The sequence below is a fragment of the Gymnoscopelus braueri genome (assembly GCF_963280865.1).
Source record: "Gymnoscopelus braueri genome assembly, chromosome: 11".
NCBI lineage: Eukaryota > Metazoa > Chordata > Actinopteri > Myctophiformes > Myctophidae > Gymnoscopelus > Gymnoscopelus braueri.
Window position 1 is genome coordinate 30,923,384 of NC_137613.1, and position 21,610 is coordinate 30,944,993.

Here is a 21,610-nt window from a genome sequence, read left to right on the forward strand (position 1 = left end):
ATACTCCTGGTCAAATATTACTCAACTACTAACAGTACAAGTGAAAGTTGCTCTGTCAGATTTGTACTAGAGTTAAAGTACTGGAGTACTTGATTTTAAAAATACCTCAAGCATTCAAAAGTATTGAAATTTTGACATTTTACAAAACATTCAAAGATTTCCAGATGTTTAAAAAATATATCAATAATAGTGAAGATAGCAGTTCTACAAGCTCACAACGCATTGTGATGCGACACGTTGTGAGCTTGTAGATATTATAGCTATTTTCACTGTTCTTTATTTTGAAATACGGCTAATGTCCTTTTCCCTTCCTAGAAATGTTCTGTAGTGGAGTCAAAAGTACAATGTTTGTCTAAGACAAATATTGTACTTTTGATTTCAAAGACAAATTGTCTTTGAAATCAATGTAGTGGAGTGAAAGTCATAAGTATTAAAAAATACAAATACTCAAGTACAGATTAAAAAAAAGTTTCCCATTTAGACCTGAGGCCGATTCTAAAAACGCCAAGTTTTCTGAAAAACTTCCAACTACAGAAAGGTACTGTATAGTTACAAATAGGGGTTCCCGCCCAAAATGGGTTAACCTATTTACAGTACTCAAGTAAATGTACTGTGTTACTGTCCACCACTGCATATTCTTGTTCTTGAATAGTTTACATCATAACTGCATGTTCATTCATTTTATACATCGAACCACGTGCACAACAATGTTTCACTGCAAAACACCCACAGGGGACTGATGTAGACCATATAATAGATGGAAGCAATAGACGGAATAGATGGATACTAAGAGCTGCAGTCATTCATTTTTCATATAATGGTAAGTAGTCCCGTACGGACCTCAGCTTTCATGTGAAGCAGGCATATCTCATTGAATGAGCCTCTGTGTTCTGGTATTACTAATCATTCCTAAGTGGGTAAGTTGAAGAGTCATGAGGGTGGACATCACATGTCTGCTATAATGCACATTGCTATTTCCATTTTTACAACAAGCTTGTCTCAGCAGACCCCAGACAAACGGCAAAACAACAAACAATCACCCCAACAGATCACATCGACATTGACCTGTCAGCCTGCACTATGGACTGTACCCACTTTCCATTACTGCCCTTGAATCTCAATCAATAGTGTTTTTTAGCACCAATGATTAGTACCAAAATTGGTCATGAATGCTGCTCCATGAGACACCAACCGACATTCAGAGATACTGTAAGACTGGAAGCTTTCAGCACTATTTTCTATTGAAATAGAGCAACAATAAAAAATAAGTTACGAACAAAGCAGCAAAAGTACATAGAAATCAACAATACATAGAAATCTTATATTATTAATATTATATAACAAATGAGTTTTTAGCAGCTTTTTAAAAGCATCGACTCAGCAGTTTTTAAAGGACAGTGGAAAGCCGGGCAGAGCTATCCTCCTGGAATGTGACGCATGACTAGGGCCGAAGCAGTTCCACGTGCGCCACAGAAGGGGCCGTCGCCAAGTCACTACGATCCGGTGAGAAAGGGCCGGTCGCGTAACAGGAACTCGGTTTGGCTCCTCCCCTTTCTTAGTCCGCCACTTCCAACACTACACGTTTAAGGCAGTGGTGCTGACAGCAGAATCTGTCTTGAGAGATTAAAACCCCATCCTAACTATGGGAGCAGAGGACACCATTAATACAGCATCCAGGGAGCAGTTAGGGGTTAAGTGTTTTGCTCAGGGACACTTGGGTTAGGCGAGGGTTGAACCAGTGACCTTTCCGATCCCCAGATGGCCTCTCTAACCACTCGGCTACGGCCGCCCAAATGCTGATGATTGTGAAGGCTGGCTTATTGATCTGCCACCAGAGATGTCTCATTCTAGCAGTAGCACGCTGTGCCAGTCAGCTCTACTCAGACTGCAACTCAAACTTTAGCCAGAGGAGTAAAAATCCTATTAACAGAAACCGTTTGTTCAGTGGATTCTTTGAGCTCCTTTTACAAAATTCAGCTGACAGCTTGCAGCATGTACTGTACAAAATGCTGATAGTGACTGGCTTCAGGGCTCAAAACGAAGGCTACATTTAGATCAAGTTGGATGAGGTTGACACCAAGGTCTAAAAAGCACTTGCCCTCGGGCAAGTACAGGTCATGTTTTACTTGCCCGAAGATCGTGTTCATTGATCGAAAAATAAAAATGTAACAAGGGTGTGTGGTGGGGGTCACCATTACTGGTGGAATACGTGTGCCAGTCACTATAATAATATTATTATTATTATTATTATTATTATAATATAATATATAATAATAATACAACTTTATTTATATAGCACCTTTCAAAACTGTGTTAGAAAGTGCTTTACACATGCATACTATGCAAAATAGGCAGAAAAAGCAACGTAAGAGGACTTGTTTTATGTCTTAATCACAAGAGTAACCCGGTCCATTCAAATTAACTAGGATCGTAAACAAGGAGAGCCATATCTTTGTTGCATCAAGCTACAGCTCACATGTGCCCACACGCACACGCGCACGCACACGCGCACACACACACACACACACACACACACACACACCCACCCACACACACACAGCCCAGGACTTGGGACACAGACACTCGTTCAACTACAGACACGAACAAATGTTTGAGGGGTGAAAGACATTGCTACTCATTTCCCCCAAAAAAATTATGCACCCTAGACAGTGTAACAAACAAATTCAAACAATATCACAATGTCTAATATATAAGGCTACAAAATAACCAAAAGTATGTGAATTGTGCAGAGGATCACAACGTTTTGCTTGAACAAAATCCCACCTACAAGTTCCATTAATGATGTTAAAACCAAAAAAAATCCAAATACATTTCTACTGCTATGTTAAGACCCATTCATTTTATTTACCACCAAAAAGATATGGATTGCAGTTTTAACTCAGATAACCCTCTACCCCATTACAAGGGCTTGAGTTATCTTTGGACACCTTAATGGATACTGTTATAAAGTGCATTGCCATGATTAGTTTGCCATGGTGGCCTTGTGCTGCGTCTTGGCTTACCTTCTCCCACCATGGACACTCCTATAGACATTCCCATGAACTTGCTCTTGGTCCAAACATGGGCGTTGACACACATCCTCCTCTCTTTGCACTCGCAGTAGAACCCAGAGACAGGTGGGTGGTGAGACACCTGCTCCCCCACAAAGCACACCCGGTAGCACCCCCCCGAGGAATCGTCTCTCTCGCCCTGCGGGGAGTTGTTGGGGCCCATGTCCGGGTCCCTGGCTGACCCCTGGTTGGCTCTGGCCGAGGGCTTCACTTTGTCTCGAGACACTTCCCAGGAACAGTGGAATGTCTCTCCGAGCGCCGGGTTGTAGGGTTTCTTGGCCACAGCTCCCTTACGGCCCTCGTGGAATGCAGTCAGGTAATACTCCACGAAGCGGACAATGCGCTCCTCGGCCGTGGCACCGGCGGTGATGGACAGAAACATGTCGGGATGGGCCATGAAGTTAGCATACATCTCCAGCAGTGAGCGCTTCTCCAGGATGAAGGTAGGCAGCACCACCTTTTAGATTATGACACAAAGCACGGAAATTAGTACTTTTTTCCCCCCTTATTTTTTTCTTTTTAAAATACAGCAGCAAAAATACAGAAAATAGTAGATCTTCAAGCTCACAACGTAACGCAATCCAACGTGTTGTGAGCTTGTATAGATCGGATAGTTTCACGATTTGCGCCACACCATTGTATGACACAATTGTTTTTAAGTATAAAAAAGGTCTTAACACATTGAATGCCAAAAACGGTCCGGACCGTTTTTGAGGGTCCAAACGAGAAGTGCCGAAAACGGTCCGGACCGTTTTTGACCCAATTCTATTTTTATACATGTGGGCCACGTGGGGCGCTAAAACGAAACTTTGACATCACCCAAGCAGTTTCTGAGAAGAAGAGGCTGGATGTGGCTCCATGTCAAAAATCCTTCCGGTCGGCGTTTTCAATGTTATCTCCTTGATTAAAAGCTTAATATCTCCATTTCTTTTTAATGTGGTGGAAACGAGCCGTTTTCGATCGGCGATCACGCTGCAATGGAGGGTCGCGTTGGAAATATTATTGTTCCAGGCGTTAGTCGGGACCCTCCGCCGTCTCGCACGCACGCTTTGTTTACATGCATTTCCGCGTCGGGGCTTCTCACAGCACGAAATGTATAACGCAAGTGGATGGAAGAAATGCTGGCACTCAACGTATAATATTTTAATAAACCTCTGGCACCCAATGTGTTAAGAGGTTAATCACATTAATCGATTTAGTCGATCATAAAAGATCTATTCGAATTCTTCCACCTTGATTTGTTGACGTATTAAAAATATATTAAAAAAGTGCTTCTCAATTATTCGGTTAATCAAAAAGTCAAGCGATGGAATAATAACTAAGAATCGATAGTTTCAGCCTTGCAACTTAGCACACAGAAGAACCGTGTTAAATACACAGCTAGGGCAGTGGAAGGAGCATGTATTTTAGTAGGAGGAAACCCATGTGAACACAGGGAGAACAAGCAACCTCCACACAGTGAGGCCACAGTCAGAACCCAATGCGGGATTCAAACCCAAGACCTTCTTGCTGTGCGGCAAACACCCCACCCTAATAGCTGCCTCACCCGTGTGAGGTCCATGCCCAGTTTGAGCTGGGAGAGCAGATGCAGGATGATGCTCCGCTGGTCATCCTGGACGCCCAGATCTTCCTCCTCATTGTCCTCCGTGTCCGTCGCCTCCTCACTGGGGCTGATGTCCTCCAACCCTGGATGCTGCTGGTGAAAGACAAACACAGATGACTTAACCCATTGGTTCTCAAAGTGGGGTCCGGGGACCCCCAGGGGTCCTTAGGGGGGTACCAGGGGGTCCCCAGCAAAATCAGTTAATTTTGCATTCAATTCAGTTTAACCACTTGAGCCCAATATACATCGGCTATTTGAGAATAGCCGATCTACAAGTTCACAACCCGTCGATTTGCGTCTGCGACGCGTTGTGAACTTGTAGATCTGCTATTTAAAAAAAGAATCTTGCAACAATGTTTAACTCTCTCAGTGCCAATGAAAAAATATATATATTTTGCGAACCATGCCAACTTTTTTCTTTTTTTTTTTCAAAGTAAAAAAAAAGTGCTTAGGAAGGGGAGATACAGCCTTTTTCAGTTATAGGTTAAACAAAGAGTGGATGGAGCTGCAAATCTTCAGATAATGATATCTTGGGTTCTGAACACTTTAAAAAAAAAAAAAAAAAAAAAAAAAAAAATTTATTATTTTTTAAAAACTCAGGATTTCTCGTTCTGGCACTGAGGGTATAACCCGAAAACTCGGGATAACTCGGGGTCTGGCACTGAGAGAGTTAACATTTGGAATATTTTATAAACATTTTGACACAAATCTTGTATGGGGGGTCCCTGGCACAAAATATTTTCAGATGGGGGTCCGCGGCCAAATACATATCAATTTGGGGGTCCTTGACATGAAAAAGTTTGAGGACTTAACCCATTGAGACCTGAGGCCGATTCCACAAATGTCTTCTAAATCCTAACAGTTTTCTGAAACACTTATGTTGCTTTAATATCAGTGGTTCTCAAACCTTTTCATGTCAAGGACCCCCAAAATTATATGTATTTGGCCGTGGACCCCCCATCTCAAAATATTTAGTTCCAGGGACCCCCCCAGAAGCAAAGATTTAGGTTACAAATGTTCGCTTTAAAAAATATATATATTTCAGAGATTTGCAAAAATTGTCATGATTTTTCAAAAATTGCAGATCTACAAGCTCATAGAATAAAATAATGGTTAAAGTGGTTAAAATCTAAAATGACAGATGCTTTCCCTGTCTTAATGGGTTAAAAAATGAGGGTGATGCTGTGACTCTTATCCAGTCGTCGCCATCTCCCAGTCTCCCTCTCAGCTTTCCTACTTGTCTGTCTCTCCTACACTCTTCACACTCTCCCACTCTTTCCATCGTTGCATCGAGATACATTGTGAGCGTGCAAAGTAAGTTAACTTTTCACATTGAACATGGACTGCATACTGTACATATTGACGTGTCAGGGATGAACGTTGAAGGTTGAAGGACACAAGACAGAACAGAAGTGCTTGAGTGGCTCTCAGTCAGTCCATGGACCAGACCTCTACAACAGCTGAGCAGGCCCCCATAACACAGCAGTGTTTCAAAGCAACCAGGGCCATGACCTCCATTTGTACTCCAGCACTCAGCTGGAAGCATATCATAACGAATCTGTGTTACAGGAGGGCTAATGCTTCAGATATCTACTGAAGTAGCTTGGATGGGCAAGGAGGAGAGAGAGATTGAGAGATTGAGAGAGCAAATGATACATAATGCAGCTCCCCCACTGTGGGCAATAAAACTATCTACATCCCCCTCTCTCTATCGCACTCTCTCTCTCTCTCTCTCTCTCTCTCTCTCTTGCTGTCCCTTTCCCTCCCATACATCTCTGCTCTACCTGTCTTTCTACTATCTACAGTACTGAACCACTCTTTCTTTCTTTTCTACACCCCCAACACACTTTGTTTTGGCTTTCTATCTGCGTACAGACAGTACAGTTATATTCTAGAGAATTATGCATGAAAGAGAATGTCACCAAAACGATTTAACAGGCAAGTTAATAATAAGCAGTAAATGCTATCTGCTCTGCATGTGACGAGGCCGAGTGACCCACTTCTGTTGAGAAAGGTAGAAAATAGACAGCATTGTGTGAGTGTAGGGTGTGTGTGTGTGTGTGTGTGTGTGTGTGTGTGTGTGTGTGTGGGAGGTGCAGCTAAAGTCTTGATGTCTTCAGTAAATGGATCGTCAATGTCAGCAAAGTGAGAATAGAGTAACAAAGGGAGGATAAACAAAGTGAGATTTCCAGCAGGAAAGAGTCTGTCACATAAATACCGAATGGAATATTTATGTGGAATTTATGCAATTCCAGTGCACGGCAGCCACGCTCCACAGGCACTCGGTGCACGGGGACGCTCACTCATGTTTAATTTATAGTCCATTCACGCTTACAACATATGCGTTTATTGGCTATTTTCAGCACATGACACCGTCGTACGACAAAGTACAAGTCAGGCTTTACATGCACACGGATATTCCCACTCACTCAATCACTTCTCACTTACACTAACTGTACGCTGTATAGTCTGTATGCACGTAAACGACTGTACACACACATACACACACACACACACACACACTTATATTACTATACTTGTAAGGACATCAACAATTTAGGACGGTGATTTTATGTAATTTTTAAACCTAAACCAAAAAGGATTCAGGTTAGGAATAGGCATTTAGAAGTTTGGTTTAGGGCTTAGGGTTGGCCTTGATTTATATTTATACTTATGCTGGTGTTGTGCACCGAAAATAGGCTATTTTTGGCTTGTGAAATGTTTTTTGTATCCATAAAACAACCATTTCTCTCGTGAGGACCAGGACATTTTTCCTCACCATGTCTATTTCTCAAATTCTACTATATACTCGTGGGGACGTTTGGCCTTACGCACATACACTCACACAATGCTGTCTATTTTCTACCTTTCTCAACATAAGTGGGTCAGTCGGCCTCGTCACACACACACACACACACACGCACGCACGCACGCACGCACGCACGCACGCACGAACTCAGTGGACTCCCAGAAGCAGGGAGGCTCACAGCAGGAGTGAGTGATATATAAATAGCAGTGAAAACAAAGAGAGGGAGGCAGGGAGAGGAGTGTTGTAAAAGCTAATTAAAATGGATTTTGATAAGAACAGGAAATTACTGCTGGGGGGGTCAGAGGAGTTCTACCTGACCCTAAAGCAGACACTGTGTGGACTTTAATGGATGTTGTTATTCAAGGCTTTTACAATTTTAATGCATACAAACAGTGGATGGTAAAACAACATGAATATCCTTATTGAGCAGGAGGTTTTTTTTATGGTAAAAAAAAATAATCTTTCACTGTTTTTCAAAATAACCATTCCACATAAATGTGTTTTTTGACAACTCTAAACATTATTAAATGTCAAAATGCCTAAATGATGAGGCAATGGAAATGTAGCAGAAATGTATTTATGTTTTTAAACTAACAAAACAAAAAAAAAATGCAGTTTCCGACAACCTCTTGTTGCATTCCTGAAATATCCCAGTAGCATTCCTTTTTGAGCGGTTGGTTCTGTTTAGAGTTGGACAAACGCTGTAATGACTGGGACGTTGCCACTGGCATTGCCATGAATGTTATGAATGTTAGTATGACTCAAGTTCTTTTCCAAACATCATTTTTCCCCCTTTTTTTTTTGCAATGAAACTCCTCTTAGCTAACTCATTATCATGTGTTGTCCAGCAACAAGATAGGTGACAACGAGATACGACTCTATATAGTACTAATCTTCAATGTGGGGTCCAGGGACCCCCAGCAGTCCTTGAGGGGGTCCCCAGCTAAATATTTGATAGTTAGGAGGAACCAAATTTTGACCTGTATGGGCCTGTAACCCTGATTGTCCAAATGGAACAATGGTTCCATTTGAACACTCTCAGAGTTAAATTAACACTGAGGATTCTATAGTATATTGGGGTCCCAGAGATAAAAATGGTATCAAATGGGGGTCCATGGCCTAATGCATATCGAAATGGGGGTCCTTGAAATGAAAAAGGTTAAGAATCACTCCTATATTATACAGTAACTCTAATAACCTGAAGACAACAAAGATTTACATCATGGTTTAACAGACCAGGTTGCACTGTATAATACAGCATCATAAACCAAACCTCTAATATGCTCTCTGTTATCTCCTATTATGTGCCCTGACAGGTGGTGAAACCGCCTCTCCCATTACTAGTCTGTATTCTAGGTCAGATCTTGTTTTAGGTAATAGAGACACACAGTTCAATCAGACCATATGTCTCATCTCATTTTATCAAAGTAAAAACATCCTGTGGCAGCAGATACATGGTGGAGACGTATTTAGGCATTGGTCTATAGTGGATTGGATTATAGTGAAGCACGATAACGGCTTTGTGAGAAAAGTGATATTTACAGAACAAACTGTACTGGGACTCCACCTTCAAATTCTCACAAAAACTGTTCAGGAACTTTGAATTGTTTTCTGAAATTAAGGGAACTGGAAAATGAGCAGAATATATCTGCAGCTTACCAGCCTTGTGTGACCTGCTAGCGAGCACCTGTACAATAGGTCCTAGGGGATGGTCAAAAATACACCAAAATGTATCTTGTTACCACACACAAATACCCCTCAAACAATTGAAAATAAATATAGCTGTAATTAAATGTATTTAGCCCATTAAGACCAGGAACACATCTGTCATTTTAGATTTGAGCTATAACCATTATTTTATACTTCATTCAGAAATAGCAGATATACAAGCTCGTAGATATAGCGTGTAGATATAAAAGCTCGTAGCGCGGCTACAAGCTTGTAGATCTGCTATTTTAGAAAAATCGTGAACATTTGTAACTCAAATCTTTGCTTCTGGAGGTCCCTGGAACAAAATATTTTACAAAAGTTCGCTTTAAAAATATATATTTTCAAAGATTTGCACAAATGTTCACGATTTTGCCAAAAAATGCAGATCTACAAGCTCGTAGCGAGGCACTCGGTGCCGCACTATGACCTTGTATATCTGCTATTTTTGATGCGTTCCCGGATCAAATGGATGAATTAAAATACATTCATTTAGTATTTTAAAAACACACCTTTACTGTACGTAAATGGTAAATTTCTATAGCACCTTCATCCAAAGCACTTTACAACATGCATTACATTCACCCATTCACGCACCGACCGCGGGAGAAACCATGCAAGACAACAACCTGCTCAGCGGGAGCAGTTAGGGGTTCAGTGTCTTGCTCAAGGACACTTCGACATTAACCTAGGGGCAGCCGGGGATCAAACAACGGGAACCTTTCGATTCCCAAGAGGCTCTACCTCCTGAGCAACTGGCTCCATAAATCTGGGACATGTTACATAATTAATGTTCTTACCATTTTACGAATTTTAAGAACACATGATGATTACATTCGATGGGGACAGTGAGATTTAATTTGGACCTGTCCACTTATACAGAGATGAAAATAACAATAATATTGTATGTTACAAAAGAGAACACGGTAATTGGTGGGCTAAGTAGAGGCCCCCCCTGCAGGTGGGGTCGTATTCTCTGCAACCCCTAGATTTACACCACTGATGCATGTGCTCAACTGGATGTTAATCTGGTCAGGTGATGTGAGCTGGGTACATTTCATAAGTAGCCCAGAACTTCCTCAGGGAACATGCACGACAAGCAACCAACATACAGACTATAAACTATAAAACTATAAAGTCTATAAACTTGTTGGTTCTCAACATTAACCACATTGAACCCAACAATTCCTTTTCTGGGCATGTCACAATAGCCGAACATTCTGCAAAAACAAGGCAAACATTTGGTGGAATTAGCAGATCTACAAACTCACAACATGTCACGCTATAAGCTATCTTCGGCAAAGAGATTTCATGTAGAGGGAAAAAAGGAGGGTACCAAGTATAGACCCTGGAATCCCAGTCAGCTGATATATAGAGTAACTGTATTTACTGGTTGTTTTCCTTTAGTTTTATTTTTTTAACACAAAGTAGTTTGTATATTTTGAAAAACAACAATATATAAACGGGCATTTCTATAGGCCTGTCAAATACAAATGACAAAATACTCACAAGTAATGCAAATACCTATTTGAAATACATGTAACAGAAATACTGCCTCTCATCTCTGGGTCCTACAATGTTTATGAAGTCATCAAAGGCACAATAAAGCTCACAATCATAGAGGGCAGTAAATTATCTTGAACCCCCAAAACACATATATACTTCAAAACAAATGCGTGAATGGAAGTAGATATGTGCATCCACTGTACATGTACATAAGCACACACAATTCGTTATGTATTCTAACACTCACGTTGCATTGTTGAGAATCGACAGGTTTGCCCTCCATGGAACTAGACCTCATCTCAAGTCACCGTGTGCTTGTTTTAGAGAGAAACTTCCACAACAGAACACAAGCACACCACTGAACTCTTCAGGTAGACCAATATCAAATCACTTCACACAACCTTAAGGAGGTCACAGTTCATGCTCCTAAAAAAAACCTCCACAGATTAAGCAGTGAGCTAAGAAAGAAAATGAGGCAGCAAGAGAACAATTTTTCATCTGGGAGTTTTCTGAGTGAGTGAGCAGCTTCCTGTGTTTCTGATTCCTCTGAGAGAGAGACATGTGATGTGACTGAGTGCGTGACTCTCTGAGAGAGAGAGAGAGAGAGAGAGAGGGGGGGGGAGAACACGAGAGCATGGAACTGAGAAAGAGAGACGGGAGAGAGACGAAGAGAGAGAAAGAACATGAGAGCATGTATGTGAGCAGGCGAGAGATAGAGACAGACTGCATTAGAGAGAGAGAGGGAAAGCAAGAAAAGAGAGAGAATCTCTCTTCCTCCACCCACCCTGAACAAACAGGGGGGAAATTAAAGTGGAGGTGAATCCAGTAACTCCTCCAACTCATTCTCATCTCCTCTCTCCTCCACTGCATGTTCTCTCCCATGGCGTCTCTTGAACCTCTGTTAGCCCTTCCTCCCTCCTCCCATTGACTCCTGTTCTGCGGCCTTGTATCTCTCTACTCATATTGTATCTTTTGTTCTCCTTCGTCCCTCACTTGTTTCTCCTGTAATAATAATTATTAGTATTATTATATAACTATTAATAATAATAATTGTATTATTAGTTCATAGTAGAGAGAGATACTTGTCTCTGTCCGTCTTTAGTCATCTTTGATACATTCTTTCTCTGTCTTCCCTCCCTGGTTGTCCTCTTTCATTAAACCTTTTTTCTTTCTTTTCATTCAGCCTACATACAACATCCTTTCCCTTGCCGTCTCTCACTCTTTTCTTTCCCAGGCAGTGTCAGAGGAGAGTGTGAGCAGCTCGGATAGGAGGGCAGACAATTCAAAGGCTAACTCTTTGTTTCTTCTTTCCTCTTGACGTTACCAGGCTAACCTTTTAGGACCTCATCTCCCCCGTCATACAGAAACACTCTCTCTCTCTCTTCAAACCCTCACTTTACCACTTCCAAATGTCAGCCTGTTACCTATGCACACCCATTCTGTCAACCCTTCTCTCTTACCTTCCTTCACCGATATGACGTATCTCTTATCAGCATTCCTTTGATGTGCATATGGGTTCAAGTCAGTCAGATTTCTCCTCGTGGAACTGCTTTAAGCCTGATTTATACTTCGTCGTATGGCGGCGTCTTCACAACGCCTTATCAAATAAAGCAGCAATCATGTAGTTTGCAACATTGCAATACAATGGCTGCCTCCAAGAATTTCTTTAGGGGGAAAAAATCATGGTCAGTATCACGGTCAGTATAATGTCAGTATCATGTCAGTATCATGGTCAGTATCATGTCAGTATCATGTCAGTATCATGGTCATAACCATGATACTGACATGATACGTCAGTATCATGGTCAGTATCATGTCAGTATCATGGTCAGTATCATGGTCATAACCACGATACTGACATGATACAACAGTATCAAGGTCAGTATCATGGTCAGTATCATGGTCATAACCATGATACTGACATGATACAATAGTATCAAGGTCAGTATCACTTTAGTATCATGGTCAGTATCATGGTCAGTATCATGTCAGTATCAATTTAGTATCATGGTCATTATCACTTTAGTATCATGGTCAGTTACCCAAAGAAAACACAAGCAAGCACACCTGGATAATGGTGGCTGTCAGCTTATAGAAGTAAACACCACAATAATTCTGGACTTTTGTTCGGCCAATAAAATTATTAATATGATCATAATCTTTGATTCCATGCCTTTTTAAAAGCTCTGTGGATGCATTTTCTTTTTTATTATTCGTTTTCATAACTTATTTTATCTATATGCCCTTTAAGCATTAGTCACATTACAAAGGGACTGGGAGAAAATAATACCTAAAAGAGAGGTTGGCTAAATTATTCCCATTCTTGTTGGGAATGGGATGCCAGCTTTGTTATGCAAATTTAACTTTGTTCTGTTCTGTTCTGTGCATTTAATTTACTTGTTTGTATGTTATCAGTGGTGTAGTGGGAACAAGGGAGCGGTGCTCCCTCACTTCCAAAAATAGGATTTGGGTTTTGGTCTATGAATTTAGTTGCTTGTTTGAAAAATACAAACAATAATCACTGTATCTCTGCAGTTGCCTGTGGAGGGTGATCATTGCCTCCTGCAGGTTGTTAAGTGGAACAGTCTTGTATCCTACCAGTATGCACTTTCACAATATCCCTGCGGGAATAACATAAAGTGGCTCACAAATGCGATAATGGTTTAGAATCTCAGGCAGCCTTAAAGAACTGCAACATTAGGTTACATCCCTCCTGGGTAGATGGCATCCATAACTATAAGACTAAATTGTCTTAGAGTAATCTGTGGCAATGTCAGCCTCTCAGCCTTCTGTTTCCCCTTACACTGACTCGCGCGCAGCTTTCCTACTGTCTGTCACTCCTACACTTTCTCCGTCAGTTTTCCTAGTACTGCCATATATTATACAACCTGCACTTAATGAGGTCAGTTTTCTGTAGATAGTACAGCAGGTAACATAAATAAGTAAAGGTTTTGGAATTAATAAAAGACAGGATAAACAGCAACATCAAAATAACACAATATTTGAAGTAGTTGGGAAGTAGTTTATAATTGGTTCATGGTGTATGTGAACCCAGAGTGCAAGTTCAATAATAAAAAGACGTGTAGAGGATGACTCATTGTTTTATCTCTCTGCTCTGTCCGTCTGAAATTCATGTAAATTTCACATAAATGCAATGATGAGTCGCTCAGAATGTCATCTGAATGTGAGTGATGTGTTGAAAGTGACACTTGTGAACATTTAGATGGATTTTGATTGTTTGTCAGAGTTTCTATCGTTCATCAAATTGCTCTGAAATGTATCCTAACGATATCATTCACCAGTATCATCATTGTTGACGTCAATTCAGTGGTGGAGAAAGTACTCAAATATTTTACTTAAGTAAAAGTATCAATATATGCAATGTAGAAATACTCTGTTGCGTAAAAGTCCGGAATTCTAAAAAATTCAATAAAAGTACAAAAGTACTGGTATCAAAATATACTTACAAATAATATATATATACGTACAAAAGTAAAAGTACTTGTTATGCAGAATGTCCGATTTCACAAGTTTTCAAATGTATAAAAATCTTTTGAAAATAGCAGATCTACAAGCTCACAATGCGTCACGCATTGTGAGCTTGTAGATCGGCTATTTTCAAATGGCCGAAATGTATATAGGGCTTAAGTGGGTAATGTATGTTTGCTAATCAAAATCTACAAAGTAACTAGTAACTAAGGTTTTCAAATAATTGTAGTGGATAATAATATTTGCCTCTGAGATGTAGTGGAGTAGAAGTAAAAATACTGAATAATGGAAATACTCCAGTAAAGTAAAAACACTTCAAAATTGTACTTAAGTAGGCTACAGTACTTGAGTAAATGTACTTAGTTACTTTACACCACTGGACGACATCATAGTTGTGTTGGGGACTCTGCCATTCATTTGAGTTTTAACTATTCTTAAAATGACACATGACATTGTGTGGACAGCCCTTTATCCCGGTTTCTCTTAATCCCTTTTCATTCCAGCATTTATATAGAAAGGCTCTATAGGTAGAGAGATAACCAATCAGGCGAGCTAAAGTGCCACCGCGAGGAAGGAACTCACCATGTCAAACATGGGTGAAACTCTGCTGCCAAACACGCTTTCTGGTTCAGTATAAATCATGGCTGGGGACTGAGGAGACATTGGAGTTCATCCGTGCACGTGCAAGGAAACAAAACATGGAAAAGAGCGACCTTCGACACTCACAAAATGGCTGCATACCAACCAAAAGGTGAGGCAGGCCAGCAACTTCCATGCCTTACTGCTAATAATGTGTGCTCCTACAGTATACAGTAGTACACGCTGAGAGGGCAAGTGATTTGGAATAACACCCTATGGATACAAAGTTTTCATCAAATGGTACGCATACTGTAGATAGCATAGTGTGAGATACATTTCCTCTTGCTGTCACTGTATATCAACATAAAGACACAGCTATGCAATACAGAATTCTGCTGCCCTCTGCTGGAGAGAATTTGAAGTCATCAAAGGTGTGTTCCATGGATTTGTAACAAGGAGTTCCCAAAGGCAATTTTAGCAAGCTGTAACCCCTTTGGTTGAGCGGTACAGTAGATGTTTGGTTTCACATGGATGTTTGAATCCAGGTAGTTATTACTCTGATGCTGCCATATAACTGTATTTGCAAGTCTATCGACAGAACGTGCAGAAATAGGCCCACATGGAGCGAAGACTATCTATAAGTTAGAGTTATCTTCCAACATTATTAACATTAAATACAATTAGAGGAAAGATTGGTGATGCCAAGTTGCCAACTCTGCCACAGAGTTTAGACTAGGATTGGTGTTTATAGGACGAATCCCCTGGCACAGGTGAGAATGTTTGTACACCTGACACTACAACAAAACGAGCAAAGAAAAGAAAAAAAACTATCATTTGTAAACGTAATTAAATTCCCATTTGCCTTTTGTGTCTACAATGAGAGTACTGATGAATGTCTGTCATTAACCCCCTCCTTCCCTCGGCAGGGCAAGAAATGCACTGGTGATATTATATCATATAATGCATAAAACCTACCTGGTTTCTGCAAACACAAGCACTTTTCCGTATTCACTTTCTCATAGCAACGAGCTGGTGATGATAAAAACGATAGTGATTGAATTTTTTTTCTTGTGTGTCGCAATAACTGAATATCAAACAGCTCATTCTGCTGTGCGGTGCATGACCTCTGTTGCGGTGCAGCAATTCAAACAGAAAATGGATTATTCTGGTGTTAAGATTTGATATTTTCCTCCATGTGTTCAAGAGACTCAGTCATGGCTGTTTTAATGGGCGAATACTGCGTGTAAGCAACGTACTCACAGCATGAAACATTGCAACTCCATATGCTCATTTTAAACTCGTCTCCAGGTATGGAAATATCACATACATCGATTACAGTGCAAGTCAAGTCGTGACAAAAGTTATGCGTGCTTTACCTTTTAACACCACAAGGTGGCATCCTGTCCCTCTTTCTCATTCTACAGTACCAGGTTCACCTCTAAGGCCCTCCTGACAACTCCACATCATCCCAACAACCAGTGGTGGAAGAAGTACTCAAAGTAAAAGTATCAATACTGTAATGTAGAAACACTCTGTCACAAGTAAAAGTCAGCTAATCAAAATTTACTTGAGTAAAAGTACAAACGTATTGGCGTCAAAATATACTTAAAGTACCTATTAAATACTTTCTGTTGTGTTCTTAACAGTACCAAAAGTTAAAGTCACAGGTTATCATAATTATGTCTAAAATGTGTAAAACAAATCTTTTGAAAATAGCCGATCTACAAGCTCACAACGTTGATTCAGTTGATTTTCAAATAGTCAAAGTATAAATAGGGCTGGGTATGTTTTGTAATAATAATCCAAATCTAAAAAGTAACTAGTATCTAAAGCATTAAAATCATTATAGTGGAGAAAAAGTACAATATTTGAGATGTAGTGGAGTAGAAGTAAAAGTATAGAAAATTGGCAATACTCCAGTAAAGTTAAAGTACCTCAAAATTGTACTTGTAAGTACTTTCCACCACTGCCAACAACAGACCCAGAACACAGACACTTTAAGCTACAATCCACAACTTTCATGTCCTACCCGGGATTCGAACCCTGGTTCCTGCTTGCTAAGGGAAGAAATGTAATTTTGACCTTCAGGCAGTACCACTTGTCAACCAGTAGTGGTCCTACCAGACCACAGGATATATACTTACTGTATGTCTCAATAGAAGAGCATGCAGACCAACTACAGCCACAGCATATGTGTTAAGCATATTGTGTTAACACTATGCTACCATACATACAGATTGATCATCAATATAATGTTTTATTCATTCAAATGAAGCTCTAAGCTGCCCTATTATATACTTCATCATCAGAATCAGCTGCAGCCGCGCATCGGCGCCGCCATCTTGCGCAATCGCGATCATATGACAGTGTTGCTCTTTTTTCGGCCTTTATTCATGCCCAAAATCGGGACGCCAGGTTTAAAGTTGTTAAAACCATAAGGTCATCAACTCTGGAGGGACTAACCTTTACCAGGTCATCCCCAAACCTCCTCATCTCATCACACCGAGAGGATCTGATGACGACAATCATCATCGTCTACTGTGATTGAATATGAGAATAATCAAAAGAGAAAAACATGAAGGGTGCTGAATATCATTAGAAGATGAATAACGGCCCAATGCCGAGCTAAATGCAGACTAATGAGCCTCAACAGACTGTAAACCCAATGTTTATCCTTCGTCTTCAGACGAAGGCCAGGCCGCTTCTAAAGGCACTAATGACATCTGTCTCAGCACCACCACAGCTAACACACAAGAGCACAAGCAGCAGGGGTTCAGCCAGTCTGAACAAATCTCAAACATGATTCAGCAGCACTGTGTGTGTGTGTGTGTGTGTGTGTGTGTGTGTGTGTGTGTGTGTGTGTGTGTGTGTGTGTGTGTGTGTGTGTGTGCGTGTGACTGTGCGTGCGTGCGTGTATCCTTGGAGTCCCAGTGCCATAAAAGACCCAAACCTTAACTACTGTTAGGAGGGCTTGGTACCAAAACAAGATGGCCACAATTTGAAAGAGCGACGCCTACTCTTCACAAAATGATCGTTAGCAAAAAAAATAAAGAATAAATACAGTATCATTCTAACTGTTCAGAAATGACATTAACAGAACAGATATTATATTTTACAGAATGACAGATGAACAACAAGAACCAAAATAGAATAGCTTTTATAAATTCACTTCTTTTTTTTATTAGGTGCAACCCACTGAGACTGTCACCTTGTTAATTAATAAGGATTTTATGCAGCCATCTGGATGGGAACAACAGACCACAGGCTTGAATCAGAATGTGTCTGGTCAGTTTGTTGCTTTGCAACACATCGCAATATTCAGTTTAACACACTCATATTAACTCAGAAAAGTTCTCTCTGCCATTTCTGTAGGTAGTTATGGGTAGCAGACAAGCCAGCCTATTAGTAGGGTTAGACAGGGTTTAACAGCTGTGTGTGTGTGTGTGTGTGTGTGTGTGTGTGTGTGCGCGCGCACGCACGCACGCACGCACGCACGCACGCACGCACGCACGCACGCACGCACGCACGCACGCACGCACGCACGCACGCACGCAGACACTCAATAGAAGCGCGCACGCTTCTATTGAAGCACCAGACTTCAAGATTTTGGGAAATTAAATTGGATACAAAATGTGCAAAACTCTACCTACAGTACTGTATATATAAAAAAAAAAAAAGAAGCATTCAAATAAGTGGTTTCGATTACCATGACAACGAACAACTCTCGGAAACATTCAGCACTAATTGGTAGGAAGCTGTCTGCCTGTGTCAGGTAGCGGCTGTCTACTGCATTAACTCACCATACTTTATACAATATCATCATTACAGGAGCCAAATTAACAGAGGAAAGTCACGCCTTCTCTCTTCATTATTCTGCACATAAGTACACGCTGAACAGCTTGACAATTAGCTGTGAATAACTCTTCACTGTTGACCGCAAATCCATAGTCGCGATTCTGTAAGTCATATACGTCGATGGGAAATTATCATTAACATGAAGGATTACATCTCCCGGTCTCTAAATTACACGTCTGCTGGGCACGGCAGGACGGCTGGCTGGTAAGCCTGGTGGGGAACTTCTACTGGCTTGTTCATTCAGTGCACGTATCAGGGACAAAATGTCACCTTCCCCCTCTAAGACTCAAAGGAAAGGTTGGAGTGGCTGCATTTCATATGACCTGACAGAGACGCTTTAACGTGATATTTAACATTCCGGGGTCATGAGAAGGAACGATTTCAAACGATTTGTACAACGAGGGTATAATTAGAAGACATGAAAATACAGCTGACAAAGTGGTGCCATTAATCTTAACATGTTTATTCACCGTGAAGGATCCCTGTTCACTCTGTTGTTTGAATATTAAGACAACACAGTCAAAAGATCAATGTGACTCAAATGACAGAGCTGTGTCACAAATGGAACTGTGAATCACACACACACACACACACACACACACACACACACACACACACACACACACACACACACACACACACACACACACACACACACACACACACACACACACACACACACACACACACACACACACACACACACACACACACACACACACACACACACACACACACACACACACACACACCTCTGCTCAATGCTCCCGTTTCTACTTTTGGGCCGAGCTGCCAAGATCATTAATGAATTGATGATAGAGTTCCGGATAGCAGCTGGCTTACAATCACAGGTTAATTGAAGCGTAGAGTTAAGGTTAAAGCTGCAATACGTAACTTTTATGTACTACCCGGATTTGAACCCTGGCCTCCCCTACGCGAGAGACCAAAGATCTACCGCTCATCAAGAGGAAATTCCTGCTTGGCCAGTGGATATACTGCGCTCATGATCTTCAGGCAGTACTACTTTTCAACCATTAGGTGTCCTACCCGACACCAGGGTATATACATTTCTTACAGAAGAGCAGGAAGACCACCTCCAACCACTGCAGATGTGCTAGCTATATTGGATTAACATGCTTTACCATACAGACTGGTTAACCCTATATACCTAATTGACCGGGGTCCCTCAGACCCAGTGCTCTATACTATAACCACCTTCCTCTTCCTTTTCAGAGTAATCCTTATCCTTTCTTCTATACTAAATGAAAGAAGGAGTCCGTGCTGGAGAACTGGTGATTTTATAACAAAAATAGATTCAATAAATCTACGTGAACAGCCAGGGTTCTAACTTTGTATCATCCATAGTAACAAAAAATATCACTTGCTCTGTTTTAGTGCGTCCGCTTTCCCTCTACACCAGAACAGAAGTAAACAAAAGAACAATCCCATAATACTCCTCGCCGGCGCGCTCAGCCCGCCAACAACTTAAAAGGAACATACCCCTGTGTACAAAGCATAGGGTTACAATACTTGGTTCGCTCTTTTTTTCCCTCAACACGAAAATAGCCCGTGTACAAGCTCACCGTGTGACGTGTTGTGCACTTGCTCTGGATTGCAGCTTTAACTACCGCGAACCTCTTTATCTTCATCCCCGCCAAGCGCATGCACTTTTGCAACCTCGCCGGAAAGCAACATCCCGTTTCTGCGACACACAACCCACGACCCATGTTCCCTTTTAGAAACACAAAGCACGCCCCATCGCATAGGCTCTGAAACTGGCCATTTACGGCGGCCTGCCTTCCCTGTCACTGATACAGAGAAACAGCGAGAGCCATCAGGCAGACATTGTTCAAGTTGTCAGTCTGTCAGTCAAAACCAGGCAAGGAGGGAAGCAGATAGACATTATAAAGCCTTCCTCCTGGGGCAAGGGCTGTTTCTGTCCCTCGCTGTGTGTGACCCACTTATCTGACAGCACCGCCGTTCAAACTTTTAACCCATTAAGACCGGGAAAGCATGTGTTTTAAAGCGGACATTTTCAACTCCGATCTGTGCTTCTGGGGGGTCCCTGGAACAACATATTTTGAGATGGGGGTCCACGGTCAAATACATATCATTTTGGGGGTCCTTGACATGAAAAGGTGCATTCAAAGATTTGCTATTTTTTTCATAATTTTCGCGCTATGAGCTTGTAGATCTGCAATTTTTTAATAGCCAAAGAAATCTAAAGAATTACACAGATGTTTTCATGGTCTTAATGGGTTAACAGGCTTGAGCACCTCAGAGGCGCTCAAGAAGAACAGATGAGAATGTGAGACGGAGCGACATAAATCATTTCACCATCGTCATCACAGATGAGCTAAATCTGGGATGAAATACCATAAAATATACATCTATCATAACCTCTGCGAATCCGAATACTGTCATGTATGAGTGAAAAACCTTGGCCTGACAGTTCTTCTGTTGATTTGTCAAAACTGCGTTTAAACCACGCCAGACATTTGGCCCCAGATCATTCAAATCCAATTAAACATCAAACTGAATCAAATGAGTTTAAAGCACCTTTTACACAAATCAAAGAGCAACAATAGAGACTATAGAACACCACTAGGAACCAACAGGCTCAGTGCTAAAACCACAGCGGAGCTTAACAGCACCAATACGAACAAAACAAAGAACAAAACCGGCAACAATAATCACACAGCAACGTGTGTGTGTGTGTGTGTGTGTGTGTGTGTGTGTGTGTGTGTGTGTGTGTGTGTGTGTGTGTGTGTGTGTGTGTGTGTGTGTGTGTGTGTGTGTGTGTGTGTGATCTAGTAGTTGTCCATTATTACCAGCCAGAATGTCACACATACACTTTGGTCGTGTCGTGTGTGGTTGTCTATAACACTGGTTCTCAACATGGGTACCCCCAGGGGTCCTTGAGGGGGGTTCCAGGGTTTCCCCGGATACATAACTGAAAGTTGTAGGATGAAATGTACCTTTCTGGGGGTC

At 41.2% G+C, this 21,610-nt stretch overlaps 1 protein-coding gene across 2 annotated transcripts in view; it reads right to left on the reverse strand.

The window, feature by feature from the left end:
* The window catches only part of osbpl10a (oxysterol binding protein-like 10a), a 90,274-nt gene that overhangs the window by 12,043 nt on the left and 56,621 nt on the right, over nucleotides 1-21,610 (reverse strand). The window contains exons 8-9 of one of the 2 annotated variants that reach the window (XM_080441545.1): nucleotides 4,618-4,764; nucleotides 3,024-3,528 (exon numbers count right to left, since the gene is read on the reverse strand). In XM_080441545.1, coding sequence (XP_080297671.1) covers nucleotides 3,024-3,528; nucleotides 4,618-4,764 — 652 coding nt within the window. Of the gene's footprint in view, nucleotides 1-3,023; nucleotides 3,529-4,617; nucleotides 4,768-21,610 lie in introns of both variants that reach the window. The other variant, XM_080441544.1, reaches the window with a different exon arrangement.